Raw genomic sequence first — 18,531 nt, 5'->3', positions numbered from 1 at the left:
CATCAGCCGTCTCTGGTAAAGATGTTTGTGGTGATAAATCGTCTTATCTTTTCACTCTTTCTTGCTTGCAGGCCTCCTCCCAGTCCATCTGGAACCATCACATCAAGTTACGGCCAAACCCAGAGTCGCTCTGTCCCCGTTTATGAGATGAAGTTCCCGGACTTGTGTGTTTACTAGTGCAGCTCAACTCAGGATTCAGGAACCTCCGGTAGCAGCCAGAGGTGCAGAGAGCCGGAGGATTTAAACTATTCAATTATATTTTGATGTTTTTAATGCAGGAAAACTATGAGGTCACCACTCCTCCATCATAAACGTATTGCTGTATTCCCCCATTCCTCCACCTATACGTTCTTTCTGTAGACAGTAACTGTTGGAAGAATTTTGAACATTTGGGTTCAGTTGGGTTATCCCTATGTACAAATATGCCCCACTCATTCTTGGTTATTCTGCTCCTCCATAATAAAATCAACACGCATAGATATGCATCGCAGCAAAATTCTAACTCAACTGCGGCACAAAACCTATTAAGAACATCTCTGGGTTATATTTCATCCCTAAAATCTGAAGAAAGAAATAATAAATTATATTTCAAATAAAAAAAATGTATTTTAGGAACTTAAGATTTATTTTGCATTGTGACATTTTTGTAAATTATTGTAGGAATTCTCATACTGTCTTTGACTATGCATATTGCAGTGCGGATTTTAATTACAAATCATTGTTAAATAAAAAAAAACCTAATTAGAATATTGTGAATTTGAGGGGTTTTTTTTAAATTAATTGTCATAAAAATGTCATGATGCAAAAAAATCTTTTTTTATTGTAGAATAAATTGTGACCACATGTTGTTCACATGCTTTTTAAAGTAGAGTTTCATAAGAAAAAAGGGCAAATGTCATCTCATGATAAATGGTGACAGTTAAAAATAAACATTCAAATATTTCTACCAAGAGTTTAAATGCTATTAGTATCGGTGAAGCTCCTTCATTGCACAAACATCTCTCAAAAGGATTTTTACTTGTTGGTGCTAATTTTGTTTCCTAGTGGATTGAACATTTAGTGAATTAACTTTTTATTTATGTTTTCTTTAAACATTGGTAGCTTATGTTTATCACACAGTGTTCTGCAGTCTGTGTAGATATCTGAAGTTCGGATCACTGGAGGTTGTTAAGTGATGTTAAGGAGCTCCGGTGCTCAAGGAACTATTTGATTAACGCTTTTTTCTATTTATCTAACCGGACTCATTTGCTTAGCATCTGCAACCTGATGTGTTGTGCTTTTTTTTTGAGTGCTTCTTCACAGTCTTGTGGCATCAGAGAATTTTTTAACAATTATTTTTATTTTGTAAACATAAGCATAATTTTTACTGTGTATATAAAGTTGCATAGAAGATCTATGAATATATCTAAATGGCTGTTTATTAGCTTTGAATGCTCTGGTTTAGTCCTGGTTAGCTCATTGTCTGAATGAGAGTGTGTTTCTCAGTATGAAGTCAGTATGTGACCTTCATCTTTTAAAAGTTTGCAAAACTCATAGATCTGTTTTTGTGATTGACTGCTAGCTCCAGGGTTCAGAGGCAAATGAAGGAAAAACAGGAACGGCAGCATTGCCATACATCAAACTCCTGGTCAAGCTTTGTGTCATTTGAATCGCATAAAGCTTTGCAAATATGCCAGATCATGGTGAGACATGACCGTTATTTCAGTGTTTCAGTGCTGATCTGTCTTTAGAACATTTAAAGGATAATATACAGCCGGCTTTATTTAGCTATTGTGACTGTCTGACTGTACATCATCCTTCTTATAACTTGCTGCTAATTACCAAATAAATACATATATGGATATGAAATATTCATTTTGAGTATTTAATTAGCTTACTTGTTGATGCACTAAGAAAAAAAGTCCATTGTAACGTAGTAAACAGACTAGCAACAAGACAATGAAACAATATTATGATATTAATATATTATTTTTAATCTGCAATCCAAGATATGTTTTTATGTACTACCGTAGTTAGCTAACATATTTATCTCTACAATGTAACAAGTCTTCCTCTGTTTTAAGTTCTCTTTCATCCAGCTCTTTGTGTGTCTTAACAGTTTGTTGTTCTTCCAGGCATTTTTTTTCTTCTTTCTTCTAGCCACCTATCAAAAATGAGCTTGCTAACTGTTTGGAGTTGGCATTGAGCTAAACTTGTGTTTAGCGAGCATGTGGAGTGATATGAAAAACATGCCGTGCTCAGATTCACAGTTTAGAACAAAGGGTGTCCAAAGTCGGTCCTGGAGGGCCTGGAGTTTAGCTCCAACTTGCCTCAACACACCTGTCTGGAAGTTAGTATGCTTCATAAGACTTTAATCAGCTGGTAGTGGTGTGTTTAATTGGGGTCGGAGCTAAACTCTGCAGGACAGTGGCCCTCCAGGAGCAGGATTGGACACCCCTTGTTTAGAACAACAGGTTTTTAATCAATAATATAAAGTATTTTAGAGGCTGTAAAATAAATTCTATATTTTTATCATTTAATGGAAAACTTTAAACTTGTAGGTGTGGAACCTTCCAATTGCCTTTTTTTGTCTTTTAAATTGTTCATGGTCAGCTAGCAGACATTTATGTGGACTATTTTTTTGTATGGCTTTGGATTTTTATAGTGCCATAAACTGAAGTGCTGTGCTTTTTCTAGAGGATTCTCTCAGCATGCTGTTATTTATGTCATTGACGGAAGTGTTACTTTTTACGTTTTTAACATAAGTCAAAGTACCAAACCAGATGAAATGATTTTTACCATTTATTCATTATTCACTTATATTACACAGGCAGAGCAGTAGATAAAAAGTAAATGCTGTGATTCCTGTAGTCAGTAGTGTCTTTACCCCAGAAGTAGACCATTGCCGTCCTTTAGTATTAATATGTATTTGCTATATATGAGTATTCCCTTGAAACAAATCTGAAGTGTAGCTCTTGCCCCGATTTTATCACTGTAAACCCTCAGTAGTTCTTTAAATACATCTCACATTTCTGTATGTGAGTGTTCATTTCTGGGCTGTAACGTGTCAAATGTAGTCATTTGTTATAATGTCTCTGCAATTTAAGTGTCATTTCTGTTGTAACTGGAGTCTTGGATTTGAGGGTGTATCATTGATGAAATATCAGTCAAGTTGTCTGTTTCTTTTTCTAATGAATGAAAGTTTTCCCTATGATTTGTTTGTGGTTAAACTGCAAATAGACAATAAAACATTTTTGATAAAATGCAGTGTGCACATTTGAAATGTTTTTCCATTAAACTCAAAAATATATATTTTGGTCTAACTGTTATTTAAGGCTGTTTTTAAAATCTGAAGTTAGGGTTGCTGAAACTTTGGAGTTTGCCATTGACCTTGCAATGCACCTTGTTTCATTGTTTTCTTGATCAAAGGATTTCTTTTCATCGTTCAGAAAACACAATTATATCATTTGGTCTTGGGAGGGTTTGAAGAAAAATATCCAAGCGATTACAGGATTTGTTTTTCTTAGGAACCGAGATGCAGAAAATATAAGCAAAAGTCTCCATTTGCTGTCCAGGAGAAACAAGATATGATTTCTGATCATATATGATGTGATTTGTGATCTGTTTTATGGAAAACTGTCTTCGTTTAAAAAAGTAAGTCACCGCTGAAAAAATTAGCTTTCAATAAAACCTGACTTCATACACAGTAGAAAGGCAGGTTTTTAATATTTTTTAATGTATAAATCAGTATTACCTGACTAGAGAAAATGAAGAAAAAAGGTTGTTGTCTTCCCTTTTGCCAAATAGGTATATTTGAGGTCAGAATTATTACCCCCCCCTTGGTAAATATGATCAAAGACGGCTGTAAAAATAAATCTGCATTGTTTATCCTTTTGATCTTTCATTAAAAAAATTCGTAAAAATAAAACCGTTGACTGAAGTAAAAGAATTGAAAGTGGGTGGGGGGGAATCACATTATGAAATAAATTATTTTCTCCAGTACGTGTTGGACACAATTATTGGCACCAATTTGTTTGTAAAATATCTCTGAAGTATATTCCTAATCATTTTTTAGCACACCAGGGCGACTAGGAACATGAAATTGTCCAGTTAGGACTTCTTGTTCCACAGGAAGATAAATATGAGGAAACAAACACCAAGGCCAAATTTCCATAATCATCCATCACAATTAGTAACACCAAAGAATATATAGTCCTGATGTGCAGTAGTTCTGTAGTCTATAGCAATAGAAAGTGTCTGCAAGATTATAGGCATTACAGAAGAAGATTTAGAGCTGTCATATTGGCAAAAGGAGGTTGGAAAAAGCATTGACTTAAAGGGTGCTCATATTTATGTCTTTGTTTTGGTAAAAAACATTTATTTCATAAGATTTTCCCCACATTTTCTATTATTTTACTTCAATGAGAGGTTCGTTGTTGTGAATTGTTTTAGTAAAAGATCAAGTGGATTAACAATGCAGATGAATTTTTACAGGCTTCTTTCTTCATATTTACCAAGAGGGGCAATAATTCTGCCCACAACTGTACGAAAACTTCAACACCCATAATGCACTGGGCATGCTGCAGTCCAAGGCCACTCCAACCAGTCTGCTATGCTTTCCAGTCAAATACCACTTTGCTTTAGCAGGAAATAAAAACTTTAAAGGGTTTATTCACTAAAAATGAAAGTCAATAATTACTCACCGTCATATCGTTCCAACCCTATAAGGCATTCGCTCATCTTCGGAATTCCAGAAATGAGCACTAATGAACACTAAATGTGAATATGACTGAATATAAATGTGTGTTATTCTTTTAAAAATATAAAAAATTACAGATTCATAATTTGATTTCCTGACATAAATTAAAGGTGTCATGAACTGGCTTTTGCATTTTTTATACTGTTGTCTGAGGTCAACTAATAACGTTCATGTTTTTACATTCAAAAACATCAGAACTAATAAATAATAGGGTATTGTCTACACTGGTTTTGAGGCTCCCTCCTGAACGCTGGGTTTTGATGGGCGTGTAGCACTGGAGACTTAGAAGTAAACGCCCATGGCTAGGATTGGATAAGATCTGCATATTTAATGAGCTTCTGCTCCCCTGTCAGTTCACATGAGGGAGGGATTGTTTAAAAAACGGACGGAATAATTCTCTGACGGGGCTCTCAAAACATTTTTATCAAACAAACAATGATTTATCTCTCATCCACCTGCGATTGATTTATTTTTGTATTACTTGGCCTGCCCGTTCGGTAAATATAAGCGCAAACCACACACACACACACGCCGCTGCTCTTCAAACACAACTGAGATCAAGAAAGGAATGTTATTTCACTATTTAAGATTTACCCGGCCTGCCGACGTGCTTACGTTTTGATAGCCCGTCTGGACAGCGAGCCGTGGAAGTCTAACCCGAATCGCAATAAACCAACAAATACAGGATTCTCCAACCTGTGACAGCGTGCTGGTATGCCCTGTTAGACACGTCACCTACACATGATCAATAAAATCTGTAACAATGCAATAGCTACTATCACATATAAAAATATACACACTTTACTCACATAAGTGTGCTGCACCATTCCTGTCGTATCCAATATAGAAGGCACAGCATTGTGTTTTAATCTCAATATATCTGCAAATCCAGTATCGACCTGTGTCTTGTTTAAAAACGATTATCTTATCTATCTTCGGCATGTTAGATTAGCTATCTTCGGCATGTTTTTTGCTCGGTAACATGATCAGTTTAGCTCCACGAGTCGGTGGGCGGAGCTACAGAAGCAGGTGTACACATTTATCTGTAGAGGCGGTGTTTCAGCTTTTTATTACGTCATTGATTTGAGAGCCTTTTTACCTGGGCCTGGTGTCTATGAAAGCTTTTCTTTGACTAACAAGAACATTTTCAGCTCTGAGACTTTGAGACAGGATATTCTTATATTACCATGACCTTTTATATATCAAAGACTCAAGGGAAAGTTGATTTCTCAATTCATCACCCCTTATCGCAAATCATATCAGCGCAACCGTTTTATCATAAACTGTGGTCAAATATCAAAGCTGGAGTCTTAAATCTTTCTAATGGTACTCAGTTTGTCCAGATCAAGTAAGAGTGTGATGTTCTAACGTGCAGTGAATGTTGAACAATAGTAATCTGAGGGTAAAAATCGTTTTAATTCAGGCCAATTGACAAAATAAAACTCCAGGATATTAACCATAAAAGCAAAAAATCACAGCTGGCAACATTGCAAATTCATTTTAATGTTGTTCATGTACAGTATATTACAATAAAAGTCAGACAGATAACCAGCATTTCTTAATATTTTATATCCCACACTGTAAAAAATATTGTTGGTTTAACTTAAAAAAGTAAGTAACCTGGTTGCCTTCATTTTTAGTTTATTGACATTAAAAATGTGAGTTGATACAATGAAAGAAATTGGTTAAATAAATAGAAACTCAAATATAATTCATCTGAACCACATACATTTTTTTTAATAAATCATGAAAATAGCATAATTTGGTATGTTTCACTACGTCTTCACAAATAAAACACATATTTACCCAATATGCTTACAAAATCTTTTAATAATATTTGATTAAAGGTTGTTGATTCTCAAAATTTTTTTTATTTCAATTAACTCAAAATTTTAAGGAAACCAGGTAACTTATTTTTTTAAATGATTTTTTACAGTGCAGAGATGACCAGTACTCTGTCTAAATGAACTGTAAATGTCAAGTAATGAGCTTTCATATTCATGTGAAATACCCTGACTTATACTAAGAATAACTAAGTGATTTGGCTAGTCCGTTTCTCTTTTTTTCCACAGGACACTAACCTTTCATGCCCTGTAATTTTGGCTCGGATGAAGCTTTTTTATTTTATTTAATCAAGGTAGGTTTAGGGCAGTAAACTAATTTAAATGTTTTGATGCCAAATATTCTCTCCGTTCTTCTCTCCTCCCTTAATCTCTGAACGGCTGTCCATCTTTAACAATGATGTTTCGTATGAGTGTGAGCAGTGGCTTGTTGGATTGATCTGGAAAGGCCCTTATGAATCCTCCATAGCGCTTGACAGGTGGTGCGTTCCAGCGGAAATGGGTCATGCGATACTTCCCGTTGTTCTTTACATTGTTCCTGTTCTGAACATGGAGCGTGCCACCCTGCCCTCGCTCCACCCGGACGCTTTCCGCCAACTCCTCTGGTTCCACCGGCTCCTCCTCCCCCAGAGCGCCGCTAGTAAAGACTTTGATGGGTCGGCGCTTGCGGCCCATTGGTTTGCCCCAGCGGAAATGCTCCATGGAGTAGGACCTCCTCTCGTCGTTGTGAGGGGTTTCTCCAGTGGGACCTTGAAGCTCGACAGAGTCAGGAGACAGAGCAGATAAGAGCAGGCCCAATCTGATATTCTCTTCCTCGACCTCTTCTTCACGGTCCAGTTGTTCAGATGAAGACAGTTTTCCGTAATTAGAGGATTCTTGTGCAGATCTGCACTGCCTGATACACTGCTGCACAGCCAGGACAGAGTACAAGTGGACATGGATAACCATTGATGCAGCTTTTGTTAGCATTTATATACATTGTACAAAGCTTTTATTTTCTTGTATTAATTCATTAAACTGGTCAAGAATATATTGGAAAGAAAATATTATAATATAAAAAATAAAGTAAGTCTCATTGCTCTAGTTTAAAAAAAACTATTTTTTTCAATAGTGTTAAGCATTTATTATTTAATGAAGATTTTATGCTGATTTATTTTAAAATATTGTATTAATTTTAATTTGTACTGTAAAAGGGTAAAACATTTTTAGAATCACCATTGAAAATAATTGCAAAAAATATTTACTCACAATATACAGTGGCAAGAAAAAGTGTGAACCGCTATTCTGTGAAAACACGAATAATTTTACCAAAATGAGAGAGATCATAAAAATTGCATTATTTTTTATTTAGTGCTGTCCTGAATAAGATATTTTACATAACAACTGTTTAAATAGTCCACAAGAAAAAAAATAGCTTAATTTATAAAAAATTACGCGTTCAAAAGTTTATGAACCATTGATTCTCAGCACTGTGTGTCGTTCTCTGGATGATCCACAGCTGTTTTTGTTTTCTGATGGTTGTTCTTGAGTCTCTTGTTTGTCCTGTTGTTCTTCAGAAAAATCCTCCAGGTCCTACACATTCTTCAGTTCTCCAGCATCTTTTGTATATTTGAAGTGAGCAGTGACTGTATGATTTTGAGATCCATCTTTTCTGAGGACGAATGAGGGACTCAAACACAACTATTAAAAAAAAGCTTCACACATTCACGGATGCTCCAGAAGGAAACACAGTGTATTAAGAGCTGGGGGCTGAAAACTTATTGAATTTGAAGATCAAGGTAAATTGTTCTTAATTTATCATCCGGAAAACATGTATCTTCTTGCATGTTGCTCCTAAAGGGCAGTACTAAATGAGGTTTTTGTTTTTAAACAAATTAAGAAATATTTGGACATCTTCATCCTATTCAAAGGTTTTCACCCCCCAGCTCTTAAAGGGTTAGTTCACCCAAAAATGAAATTGATGTCATTAATGACTCACTCTAATGTCGTTCCACACCCGTAAGACCTCCGTTCATCTTCAGAACACAGTTTAAGATATTTTATATTTAGTCTGACAGTGTATCAAAGTGTTTGCACACTATACTGTCCATGTCCAGAAAGGGAATAAAAACACCATCAGAGTAGTCCATATGGGACATCAGTTGGTTAATTAGAATCTCTTGAAGCATCGAAAATGCATTTTGTTCCAAAAATAACAAAAACTATAAATTTATTCAGCATTGTCTTCTCTTCCCTGTTTGTTTTCAATCCTCAAATTAAGATTCAAATGGTCATGAATCAGCGGATTGATTCATGATTCAGATTGCGTGCCAAACTGCTGAAATCACGTGACACTGGTGATCTGAATCATTGATCAATTCACTGATTCATAACCATTTGAATCTTTATTTGAGGATTGAAAACAAACAGGGAAGAGAAGACAATTCTGAATAAAGTCGTAGTTTTTGTTATTTTTGGAACAAAATGTATTTTCGATGCTTCAAGAGATTCTAATGAACCAACTGATGTCACAAATGGACTACTCTGATTAAGTTTTTATTCCCTTTCTGGACATGGATAGTATAGTGTGAATACACTTGGATACGCTCTCGGACTAAATATCTTAAACTGTGTTCTGAAGATGAACGGAGGTCTTACGGGTGTAGAACGACTTTAGGGTGAGTCATTAATGACATCAATTTCATTTTTGGGTGAACTAACCCTTTAATGCATCGTGTTTCCTTCTGGAGCATCCGTGAATGTTTGAAGATTTTTTTAATAGTTGTGTTTGAGTCCCTCATTCATCCTCAGTGTGAAAAGGTGGATCTCAAAATCAAACAGTCAATGCTGGAGGGGGTTCAAATATGCAAATAAGCTGGAAAACTGAAGAATGTGCCTGGAGGATTTTTCTGAAGAACATTGGGCAGTTTAACTGCTCATGACAAACATGAACATGACTCATGAACAATCATCACAAAACAAAAAAACAGCCGTGGATCATCCAGAGAACGACACACAGTACTGAGAATCAAAGGTTCATAAACTTTTGAACAGGTCATTTTTAATAAATTCAGCTATTTTTTTTGTCTTGTGGATTATATTTAAACATTCTTTATGTAAAATATCGTATTCAGGATTTGTATGATCTCTTTCATTTAGTCAAAATTTTAAAATTTTACAAATTCTATAAGCGGTCCACATACTTTTTCTTGCCACTGTATATTGAAAACAATGTCTTAAAGGTTCTAAAAAAATTCTTAATTTTCTCTTTGCAAATATGCATATAATTTGTTTTATAATTGTGTGTGTGTGTGTGTGTGTGTGTGTGTGTGTGTGTGTGTGTGTGTGTGTGTGTGTGTGTGTGTGTGTGTGTGTGTGTGTGTGTGTGTAATTGACTTTTGAGTGAAATTTTTGTTAATTGATAATGAGAGGCTAATTTTATGAAATTATTGTTAGGTTTGTGATTGCTCATTATGTAATGTCGTTATATGACTTACAAACACTAAAAAATAATACAAAACATACTAATCGAAAAAGAAATGAAGGGGAGGTGTTCTAATTAAGATGTATGTAGGCTGTAAACTGAAGGATGTTTTATTTTTTATTTCAGACCATTATTGTGGATCTGACCATTTTATTTAATTTGATTGTTAAATTATCTTTACAACTGTTCTAACTACCCTTGTTTTTAATTTTTAATCCGTAATCCAGTACCTGTCCTGTAGACCCGTTCGCAATTTGGTGTTGGGGGAATTTCTCATTTGAACTGAGTTAGTGGGTCCCTAGACATGAAAAATCACAGAGGTGCTCGTCCGCCATAGTGCCACGAATGACGTAGTGGTCAAATCAAATATGGCCGCCGATGGATGATGATGAAAATCCAACTTCTATGTTTCTGAATGTATATACACATGTAATACCTCCATTTAGACTTCCTATTGTATGTGGAATTCATTTCTGCTATTGTTATGACCATAATGGTTGAATTTTGACCTTTAACAGGCATGGTCAAGGTAATTTTCCTATTCAGAAGACCTTGGCCATTATTAGGAATAAAAGCCAGATGCAATAAGTTTAATTCTACTAAATCTGACATTTAACATTCATTGCTAATATTTTTTTAACATTAAGGATCATCTTGTCATTGAAATATCAAGGTCAATATATTTTTTTATAAAAAAATATTTTTTCTTTATAGTCACTTATTATTGTTTCCTTCAATTATTTGTTTTAATTATAACAAGACATGAAGAGAAGAAATGTAACAATTATAAACATCCTCTTTGAAGTTTTAGTTTAATTGGGTGTTAGTACAATGATATAAAATAAAACAATTGGGTGCAAATAAAACTATGTAGTAATAGCCTGACAAGATGTTGGGCCTGGGAACTTCCCATTGACAGGGCTCAATCTGAGAGGCGGGATAAACGGTTGTCTTTCAAATTCACTCTGCACGCGATAGGATAGAGCTACAACCAACCAGAGCAACGAAGAAGGCGAAGTGGAACTAGTTGATAGATTAAACTTTCACTGTATCCGGTCGGCAAAACTCCGAACACATCTTCCTTTCTTAAGAATGATTTCAGTACCGTTCTTTTCTCAAAGAAAAGCTTAACTCTGAGTCTTCCAGAGTCGCGGCCAAAGCCAATTTGAAAGAACGCTGTTTGCCATCTTCTTTGTTTACAAGTAGCACGCGGAACCTCCGCAACTCTGCCGTCATTATATTAAGCCCGCCCACCGACTCTATACATAATTTGATTGGCCTGACCAGAGTTTTTTTTTTTACAGCTCACAATTCAACGAAGAGTTGCTAGACTACCCTGGCTGCAAATTAGCTTTGCTGCCGCTAGGGTGTGTCTAGATTTCTAAGCTAAAGAAGCAATAAAACTGATACAAATTACATCATTTCAAATGAACTAAAAGTGCACCATATAGTCTGATTTCTCTCAAAGTGTACTGTATGTGTTCATGCATGTTAGTGGGATGGGTTTTTACAGGATGATTTTTCCATGGCAGAATATGGTGCATGAACTTCAGCAGCACAAAAGCCACATCGGCGATTGTCACACTTGCCTGCACACTTACTTAAGCCCCTTTCACACTGCACGTCGGACCCGCAATATTCCCAGAACATTGCCGGGTCGCCTTCTGTGTGAAAGCAACCACGTCCCGGAATTGATTATCGAATTCGACCTGGGTCGGGGACCTAGTAATATTGCGGGATTCGACCCGGGACGAGCGCTGTGTGAACAAAAGCCAAAACTAATGCCGCAACGCGTACGTAGTTATCGTGCGACTCCTAGAGCTTGTTTTTTCAATTACACAACCCTGCAGTGCCAGAAGAGCTCGTCTGTGTTTTAAACGCAGAGAGTGTTCGTATACAAAAGAAACTAAAATTAAACAAGCAGAAATGTGCGCAAACTGGACACAAGTCGAGACCACGGAGCTCCTTACTATCCGCGCTGAAGCTGAGATCCCTCGCCATTATACATCACATCAGGATGTCACGTGTCAACTCGACCCGGGACCGTTAAGCATTGTGTGTGAAAGCGCACATATTACGGTATTTCGCTGACAGTGTGAATGGACCAAATCTAGCGGCCCGGGAACAAATGCCGGGTCGCATTATCCGTGTATTTGCCAGAATCGCAGTGTGAAAGAGGCTTTACTGTGAGCAGACTTGGTGGTATGGGCTTCAGACATTTTGATGGCAGGGGTGTGCCAAAGTTGCAAGCAAGTGGCATGTCGTATGAACCAGAAAAGCCCCTCGTTGGATGTGGCCTCTGATCCCACTACTTGTGGAAGGGAGAGCATCAATTCCAGAACTTCCTCTGGTGTAGATTTCTATCCTGAAATCATCAAATGTCTTAGCTGCATCTTGCTCTGTCAAGGTGTCTGCCTCTTCAAAGTTGGCTACGTATTGCACTGGGTCAGAAGCCATAGCAGCATGATTAGTCCCCATGTTGCTCATACAGTCATCTCCAGTCAGAATATGTCCTTTAACCACTGTCTTTGTCAGTGACGCATCAAGATGATAGCATGCTCACTGTTGATCAATTGGTGCGATGTTCAATAGTGAGATGAAGTGAGAAGTATCTTTTGATACTCCTGGTAAAATACAAGAAAAGTTAAATCTTGTCCTCTTATTTTTTGTGAACTCTGTCTAGGATTGTATACACAATACACAGTATAAGGGCAGACTATAAATTTAGTTAGTTCGCATGTACATGTCTTTTGAGATTCTTCAAAATAGGAAAATGACTATGACCATGCCATTTGGGGGGGGGGGGGGGGGGGTGAAATGCTGTTTTATGCATACTGAGCTTTTTACACTGTTAAAGACTTGGATTCCCATCCTAAACATAGACAAAGTTTAAAAAACTAATGTTGGACGTTTGATGGAGTATTTCTGTGTCAAAAAAACTTCTTTCGGTTTCTCACAAGTTTCGGAGAGTTTTTTTCGAGTATGGCTCGGCTTGACGTGGACAGAGCGGAAGGTCCTTGTATGGGCCGTACGGGCTCTTCTCCCGGTAGGGTGAGCGCGCGACTAGAGCGAGAAAGGAAATGCACGCCCATAAACACTCCACGCCGCGCTCCACTTTATTCCTATGAGTGACATCAAGCGACTTCAACGCTTCAGCACAGCATTCTGGGAAGGCTGGGCTGCATTTGAACCGATTTGAACGCAGAAATGACGGGAAGCTTCACAACATCGCTTCAGTCGCGTCGCAAAGTGGATCTCCACCGTTCACTGCTGTCAGGACTTCACCAAATCATACCAAAGAAGTGTGTTTTTGACGGAGCGGTCCCAACGATAAAGGTTCGGTCCTGCTTTGGAAGCAGCCGGTGAGTAAAACTGCTTCAAATGTCTGTGCTGTTGGCTATCGTCGCGTGAGTAAACATCAGTAAACGACATGATCGCGTGCTTCGTCATTCAAATGCGCTAACGTTACTCCATTGTTGTTCTCTGTATAAAGTTACACTAGTATGACGTGCAAAACCGTTTTGCTTGCTACTGCTAAGGTCTAGTCGCCGCATACAATAGTCCATAAACCGAATCAAACTGCGAGTAAACACACAAATCCTGCTGTTAATTTTTCTCCTGTTTAATTTATTTCAGCCTCCGAATCTGATTCTGGATCATATATCTATTAGCTGAGATAGCGATGGGTTTCTCCACGCTTGAGGACGTCACCGCTTTGCGCCCTCATCATTCTTTAGCTCCGCCCACATGATTCGCCTCCAGGCGCTCGTTTTTTTCCGGAAAGACTCGGTACAGCGCATATTTCTTTTATAAATATAATAAAACTAAAGACTTTCCGGAGATATGAAGGATGCAATACTACTCTATAGGTACTCAAGACTGACATGAGATTGACTGAAACTGAGTGTTTCACCCCCCCTTTAAGGTCAAAATCACCCAATATGGTCATATCAATAGCAGAAATGAATTCCACATACCATAATTAGTCAAAATAGAGGTATTACATGTGTATAAACATTCAGAAACAAATATGTTGGATTTTCATCGTCATCCGATGGCGGCCATATTTGATTTGACCACTACGTCATTCGTGGCACTATGGCGGACGAGCACCTCTGTGATTTTTCATGTCTAGGGACCCACTAACTCAGTTCAAATGAGAAATTCCCCCAACACCAAATTGCCAACGGGTCTACAGGACAGGTCCAGGATTACATGGTATTCTTTTTCCTCATGCATATTTTCCCACTATTTTATTTAAAGGTGGGATAAGTGTTATTTCAAAACCGTTTTAGAAAAAGGACACGGACAAACGTGTAGCCAATCAGCAGGTAAGGGGCGTGTCTACTATTGATGGTGAGAAGAGCGCTCGCTCTCGCTCTGTGCTCGTCATTATTCAAAACACACGAGTCACACATGACGGACATTAGCCGAGAACTAGCCTAATACATGCTGCTTGACTATTCTCGTGTGTCATGTTCGCTTGTTAGTCCATTTGCGATCGTATTGTGTCTCACTTCAGCGATGATAAAGACCCGTTCATTTCCACACCATATGGAGCGTCTCAATCTCCTCACTGTGTGCTTCAAGCATCAGCTCACACAATGCCTCCGACAAGTAAGATACTATACTCCTAATATATGTTTGCTTACTCTTTTCATGGTCTATATAACGCTTATCCAGTCATAATTGTAATATGTCGGACTGTCGTGCTTGTGTTCTATAGAGTTGTTCATGAGAACAGTTTGTGATTTTGTGATCGCTATGACTCTAATCTTGTCATAATTGTAATATGTCGTTAGTTGGACTGTCGGCTCGTGTACTATCGAGTTACACAAGAACGGTTTGTGTTTTTGTGATAGAAGGGATGACTTTTCATTGAATATTCGACCTGGATTAGATACACAAATTCTGCCATAGCCGTTGATGCCTCTGGGTTACGTATGTGTGGGGCGGCGCTATCAAAATAGGTGCGAGACCCTTTTGGGGGTAGGGGCGTGTTTGTTTGTTTTGGTGATTTGAAATAGATAGCACTTACCCCACCTCTAATTTCTATGTAAACCACTTTGAATTGCCATTGGGTATGAAATGTGCTATACAAATAAACTTGCCTTGCCTAATTGTGTATTTTATAAAACAAATTAAAATGTCTTCACTGTCACTGTGATAAATTTAGTGCATCCTTGCTGAAAAAAAATCTCTATTCATCACACAGGCCAGCCTTCGCTTGCACATGCATCATGAGCCTTGGCCGCCCCTTAACCCTGAAGCCAGGTCACCACTGTTCACTATCATCATGAACAAAAAATATTTCTATTCATTAAAAAATCTTTGTATTCATCAAAAAGCCCTTTAAACTGTTTTTCAATATTGATAATAATCAGAAATGTTTCTTAAGCAGCAGATCCGAATGATCTCTGAAGACTGGAGTAATGATGCTAAAAAAAATATTTTACAAATTTAAAATGTATTTTATTTTAAACTGTTATTTCACAATATTATGGTTTTACTGTATTTCGAATCAAAGCAGCCTCTGTGAGCATAATAGTCTTCTTTCAAAAACATTTAAAAAATCTAACCAACCCCAAAGTGTGAGTGTCTATCTTTAAAGTCATGTTATTAATGCCTTTAAATGACGCATCTTACCAATTTTTGCTCATTAGATCTAAGGCCCATGCAGTCTGTCAGATCCAAGCAGCGGCCGTCTACATATGGGCTGTGAAAACACAAGACTGCTGCAGCCAAAAGCCAAGAAGGAAAGGGCATCTGAAAACAAGGAGCAAGACAAGATCTCATCAGTTCTTCCATCCCTCAGGTATCATTTGCAGGTCTCAGAATGGAAAGCTGAAAAGAAAATGTCTGTTAATGGGAGATATATATATAAAGTCAAGGACGACTTTCATTGCTCAGGTATTTTACTTGAATAGCCTTTGATTTGATTGTGCTTAATGGATCACATGGCCTCCCCATCATCTGTGCTCTGAGTCGTCACTGTATCACAATGATGCCGTGTAGGCAGGTCGCATACGGTTACGAGAAACGGAAGTCTGTTAAAAAAGAAGCTTTCAGTCTTATTTATAACCAAAATGTTCTGTGATTGGTGACATTGACCTGTTCAGGGTGCTCAAAAGAATGAAGAAAAAATGAACTTACAGACTTCTATCTTCTGATTATTTATTTGTACCTGGTCTTTTATGGCTAACCGAGAGCTTTTTACGATGACATCATGACACAGAGATCTGTAAGGAAGTGGTCCATTAATATCACACCACGACGTCAATGGCAGTGCTGTGTCAGGGATGAAAGGAACACGATGAAATAAATCAGCTTCAGTTAGCAGACTCTCTAGTCTTGCGGTTTTGAGACTCATTACTAAGATTGTCCATGAAAGTCCACACATTTTTTGGAAAGGACGATGACTCGGTTCTTGTCTGAAAAAAACACCAGATTTATAGCCTCCTATGATCCTATTATATATTACATTTCACAGGGGAAAACAGAAAATTGGATCATTCATCGAATATAATTTTTTTGTTCATTAAATGATCAGAAATTGCTTGATGATTCACCCTGATCATCCACTTTAAGATCCACATCAAATGAATTAGAATAATTTTAATTTCCCTTATTTATAAAAATAATATAACTTTTTATAGCACCATACATACGCACATACAAAGTGTGTGTGTTATATACATATACCGGTACACATTTTGTTTTCATGTATATTCTATAAAAAGGCATATCATTATAAATAGAATAATACAAATTGAATACATTTCTCATGTTTACTTACTACCGTTTTAAGTCAGATTTTTTCCCCAATGATATTAATTTGAGGAAGTTTGAAAAGCTATAGCAAAAAATCACAGAAAAGTAATCCTAATACAGAATAATCTAAACACATAATAATAATGATACTTAATAATAATAATGAAGTTATTTCCAATAAAATAAATCATTCTCGCGATAATTTTTGCCTTCAGTTTGAATCTGTATGTTTTATTTACTTTGTATCACATGCCTCTAAAAATTAAAAAGATTAAAAACAAATCATAAAGTTTAGATTGTTATTTAACATTTAAAACAGATCAATGAGACGCACTGTTCATAAATAAAACTTTATAAGCAGATGCAGTATTAACCAGTCATTTAATCGTTCAAATTCCATATTCTTACCTTTCTACGTTTGTCGATGAGTTGAAGTTAAATGAAGTGTATCTTCTCTTTTGACTCTTCCTTAGGTCTCCAGCCCTTATCGAGCTCACCTCCACTGCTGTTATCACTTTTTTTTCTGGCGTCTGTGAATGGAACTCTCTCTCTCTCTCTCTCTCTCTCTCTCTCTCTCTCTCTCTCTCTCTCTCTCGTTCTCTTATTTTCTGAATGAGCTCTGGTCTCTTATATACTCACAGGTGCTGACAGCCCCTCAAGGCTGGAAGATGATCAGGTGGGTCTCTGCTGAGGTGAGTGAGGGGGTGTATGCACTGGGGAAATTACTAATAAAAAAAAACAATCCTTTCCTACTTTTTTTTTCATCTTCATACCTCTGTTTTTGACGCATTAGAACATCCACATGAAGTGGCGGGTGGGTTATGGATGCTGTTGTGACACCTGGAAAAAAATAGGAAACTAACTGTTTTAGTAAATATGAACTCTCCGATTGGACAGGAAATTGAGGTGAAATGAAGTCATTTCACATCCAAGATTCCTTGTCATACGGAACAGAATATAAGCAGCGTGCAAATCGATCAGACTGACCAGATGTGCGTTATCTAAGCCGAACAATTATTCTAACTTAATTTCTCATCTCTTTGTTGTTTCTTTTCTTAATGAAGCCTATTTATCCCCCAAGGTTCATCAGCAACAAATGTAATTACTATTGGAGAAAAGGTAATGTTGTGTTGTTGTGGTAACGCATTATAAATCAATTACTCTCTTTTCACTCACATTAATACACTGAAAGAAAAGTCATTCAGAAAGAAAAGAAAAAATTACAATGTTTTTAACGTCAATTAAAAAGAGCACCAGCAAATACTCTACATTTGGTCAATTAAAGGGTTAGTTCACCCAAAAATTAAAATTATTCCATTAATTACTCACCCTCATGTCGTTGGACACCCGTAAGACCTTCGTTCATCTTCAGAACACAAATGAAGATATTTTTGTTGAAAGCTGAGAAAGGCTTCAATTGGCATTCAGTACATTCCAACTCACAAGACCCATAAAGGCACTAAACACGTCGATACGAAGTCCATCTCGCTACAGGGGCTGTACAATCATTTTACAATGCAATGAAAATAGTTATTGTGCGCACAAAAATCAAAATAACGGCTTTATCCACCAAGTTATTGACTTGAACTTGACGCATGCGTGAGAATATGACGCAGATCCTCCGTTCAGATTCATGACCGCTGTCGCGTGAGTTCACGTCTGGGACCAATAGAAGAACTTTGCGGGTAAAGTCATTATTTAGATTTTTTTTGTGCACA

At 37.1% G+C, this 18,531-nt stretch overlaps 2 protein-coding genes and 1 long non-coding RNA gene across 7 annotated transcripts in view; 2 read left to right on the top strand and 1 right to left on the bottom strand.

Moving 5' to 3' along the window:
* The window catches only part of efr3bb (EFR3 homolog Bb (S. cerevisiae)), a 73,692-nt gene extending 70,457 nt beyond the window's left edge, over positions 1 to 3,235 (top strand). For all 4 annotated transcript variants that reach the window (XM_067418019.1, XM_067418018.1, XM_067418017.1 and 1 more), the window contains one exon: positions 72 to 3,235. In XM_067418019.1, coding sequence (XP_067274120.1) covers positions 72 to 177 — 106 coding nt within the window. In that variant the 3' untranslated portion in view covers positions 178 to 3,235. The remainder of the gene's footprint in view (positions 1 to 71) is intronic.
* Positions 3,236 to 6,358: 3,123 nt separating this feature from the next.
* pomcb (proopiomelanocortin b) lies at positions 6,359 to 17,360 on the bottom strand. 2 transcript variants are annotated; one of them, XM_067418700.1, is made up of 3 exons: positions 17,222 to 17,360; positions 15,689 to 15,808; positions 6,359 to 7,485 (listed from the first exon to the last, which is right to left on the bottom strand). In XM_067418700.1, exons 2-3 carry the CDS (start codon positions 15,806 to 15,808, stop codon positions 6,946 to 6,948), a joined length of 660 nt encoding a protein of 219 aa, XP_067274801.1. In that variant the 5' UTR covers positions 17,222 to 17,360; the 3' UTR covers positions 6,359 to 6,945. The 2 variants fall into 2 exon arrangements, with proteins under 2 accessions (XP_067274801.1, XP_067274800.1); XM_067418699.1 differs by lacking the exon at positions 17,222 to 17,360 and having other exon boundaries at positions 15,689 to 16,205.
* On the top strand, positions 14,489 to 17,372 carry LOC137042015 (uncharacterized). The gene is made up of 3 exons (XR_010898204.1): positions 14,489 to 14,659; positions 15,706 to 15,857; positions 17,287 to 17,372. It is a non-coding gene; the product is annotated as an uncharacterized lncRNA (long non-coding RNA).
* The last annotated feature ends 1,159 nt before the right edge of the window (positions 17,373 to 18,531 follow it).

Source organism: Pseudorasbora parva, chromosome 15 (assembly GCF_024679245.1).
Source record: "Pseudorasbora parva isolate DD20220531a chromosome 15, ASM2467924v1, whole genome shotgun sequence".
Taxonomy (NCBI): Eukaryota; Metazoa; Chordata; class Actinopteri; order Cypriniformes; family Gobionidae; genus Pseudorasbora; species Pseudorasbora parva.
The sequence above is the reverse complement of the archived record's forward strand: the minus strand, read 5'-3'. Positions and strand labels throughout refer to the sequence as shown.

Bases quoted from the DNA above. Each gene is read 5' to 3' on its own strand.
- pomcb (XM_067418699.1), bottom strand. From the start codon at position 15,850: ATGGAAGAACTGATGAGATCTTGTCTTGCTCCTTGTTTTCAGATGCCC. The intron at 7,486-15,688 runs GTAAGATGCGTC...CTGGCTGTGCAG, and splicing joins GATCTAATGAGCAAAAATTG to CAGTGTATCAGGCAGTGCAG.